The sequence below is a fragment of the Thrips palmi genome, unplaced genomic scaffold (assembly GCF_012932325.1).
Source record: "Thrips palmi isolate BJ-2018 unplaced genomic scaffold, TpBJ-2018v1 HiC_scaffold_10, whole genome shotgun sequence".
NCBI classification, from domain to species: domain Eukaryota; kingdom Metazoa; phylum Arthropoda; class Insecta; order Thysanoptera; family Thripidae; genus Thrips; species Thrips palmi.
The window spans coordinates 22367991-22369563 of record NW_023144621.1 but is presented as its reverse complement, the minus strand read 5'-3'; the positions used below and the strand labels follow the sequence as shown (position 1 = coordinate 22369563).

At 55.4% G+C, this 1573-nt stretch overlaps 1 protein-coding gene across 1 annotated transcript; it reads left to right on the top strand.

Annotated features, from left to right (window-relative positions):
* The first annotated feature begins 260 nt into the window (after positions 1–260).
* LOC117647383 lies at positions 261–997 on the top strand. Its single transcript, XM_034389110.1, has 3 exons — positions 261–425; positions 506–542; positions 769–997. The coding sequence occupies exons 1-3, from the start codon at positions 342–344 to the stop codon at positions 960–962; spliced, it is 315 nt and encodes a 104-aa protein (XP_034245001.1). The 5' UTR covers positions 261–341; the 3' UTR covers positions 963–997.
* Positions 998–1573: the final 576 nt, after the last annotated feature.

Sequence of the window (1573 nt, the reverse complement as noted above, 5' to 3'; positions counted from 1 at the left end):
GCAACGCGTGCGCACACGCGCACCGGTACTGCCGCGTCAAAACGGACGATTTGAAATCGTGGCGCAGAAGATTTGCACCTGATAAATAGACCTCGGATTTTTGACCTCTTGCCCTTGGACAACAGCACCGGTTGGACGTACAAATGGCAGTTGTCAGCTTGCGATTTAAAGACCACTTACAGAAATTTCTCCCCCCACAGTAGGAACGAATTCCCTGACGACCTAACTCACTGACATTGAGCGTATCATCGAAAACAAATCAAATCATTCGCTATCGAGCAGGTGCTTGACCGTCTTTATCGATTTGGTCCGATCGAAGAGACAAGGCCCTCTGCTTGCGGATGCCAGCCAGTTCCTTCAAAGGCATCACCATGAAAGCAGCTCTCGTCTTCCTCGTCGTGGCCGTCGCCGCCGCCCTGGCGCAGGTTGGTGGATTTCGCCACGGCCCCGTCTCTGCAATTTAAATGCGTCTGCCTCAAAATTCCATTGTAACCTCTGTCGACAGGCTGCTGACTACAACGGCGTCGTCCAAGTGGAGAAGGGTAAGCTTTATTCTGCAACTGAAGCAAGGGCGGATCCAGAGACGGGTTCAGGGGGGGGGGCGATGTCTCAAAAGTTGCCTACCTACAGGGGCTAAGTGCGACTAGTTGTCTACCTTTCAGGCGGCCCCACCGCCTTGCCCCCCCCCCCCCCCCCCCTGGATCCGCGCCTCAACTGAAGCGGCCGTCCCCATTTTTGAGCTTGAAACTGACGACTGTCCAATCACAGCCGTCCCCGCCAACTTGGTCTCCACGGCCAGCTGCCTGCTGTCGGCCGTCCGCGAGGCCTTCTCGGTCGCCGCCAGAGTGGTGGGCGTCTGCCTCTCGGAGCCGCAGAACATCAGCGTGTGCATCATGGAGATCATCCCCCAGGTCTTCCAGGACGCCCGCTTCGCCTTCAGGGACTGCCAAGGCACCGCCTAAAACAAGTCGCATCAATAAATGACTCTGCCGCTCTCTTGGTCGTCTCCATCTTTCCCGCGAAATCTGGCAACACCCACGGACTACCCCCATAAAACCACTCCAGGCACAACAACATCGGCTACACTTGAACCCGGTGAATGTCGGCACATTGTTGTTATCGCGTTCCGGCTGTCTCTGACTTCCCTCTCTCTCGCTCAGTGTTGGCCGATCTGACTCAGTGAGCGCGTCACGCCGCGTCACGCGACGAGTACTTGGCTCGCCACGGCTGGAGTGGAGGCCCTCGCTTATTTCTCGTTGCCAAGCGTTTATCTTTCGTATCACTCTGGGTCTCAATCATCACGTTCGTCAAATTCGAGATACTGCAACCACTTGCTGCTGTCGCTAAACTGTATACTCCTACCGCCAAATGCAGATTAGATTTAGATTGGATGGCCTTACCGCCGACAAAGTGATGCTAATTGATGCATACAAGCACGAAGAATGTTGAACTGAATGGGCCGCCAGGAGAGACTTATGAAGAGACTCGGAAAGCGCCTGCGAATGCTGGATAGGCAACCCGAACACACGCGTGCCGTCACATCCAGAGCATTGCCTACCTCCCGGGCGCCAAA

What these genes read in the sequence shown, in the direction of transcription:
- LOC117647383 (XM_034389110.1), top strand. Translation starts at nt 342, where the DNA reads ATGCCAGCCAGTTCCTTCAAAGGCATCACCATGAAAGCAGCTCTCGTC. An exon ending in TCGCCGCCGCCCTGGCGCAG is followed by an intron (nt 426 to 505) that starts GTTGGTGGATTT and finishes CTCTGTCGACAG; the next exon opens with GCTGCTGACTACAACGGCGT. An exon ending in CGTCGTCCAAGTGGAGAAGG is followed by an intron (nt 543 to 768) that starts GTAAGCTTTATT and finishes GTCCAATCACAG; the next exon opens with CCGTCCCCGCCAACTTGGTC.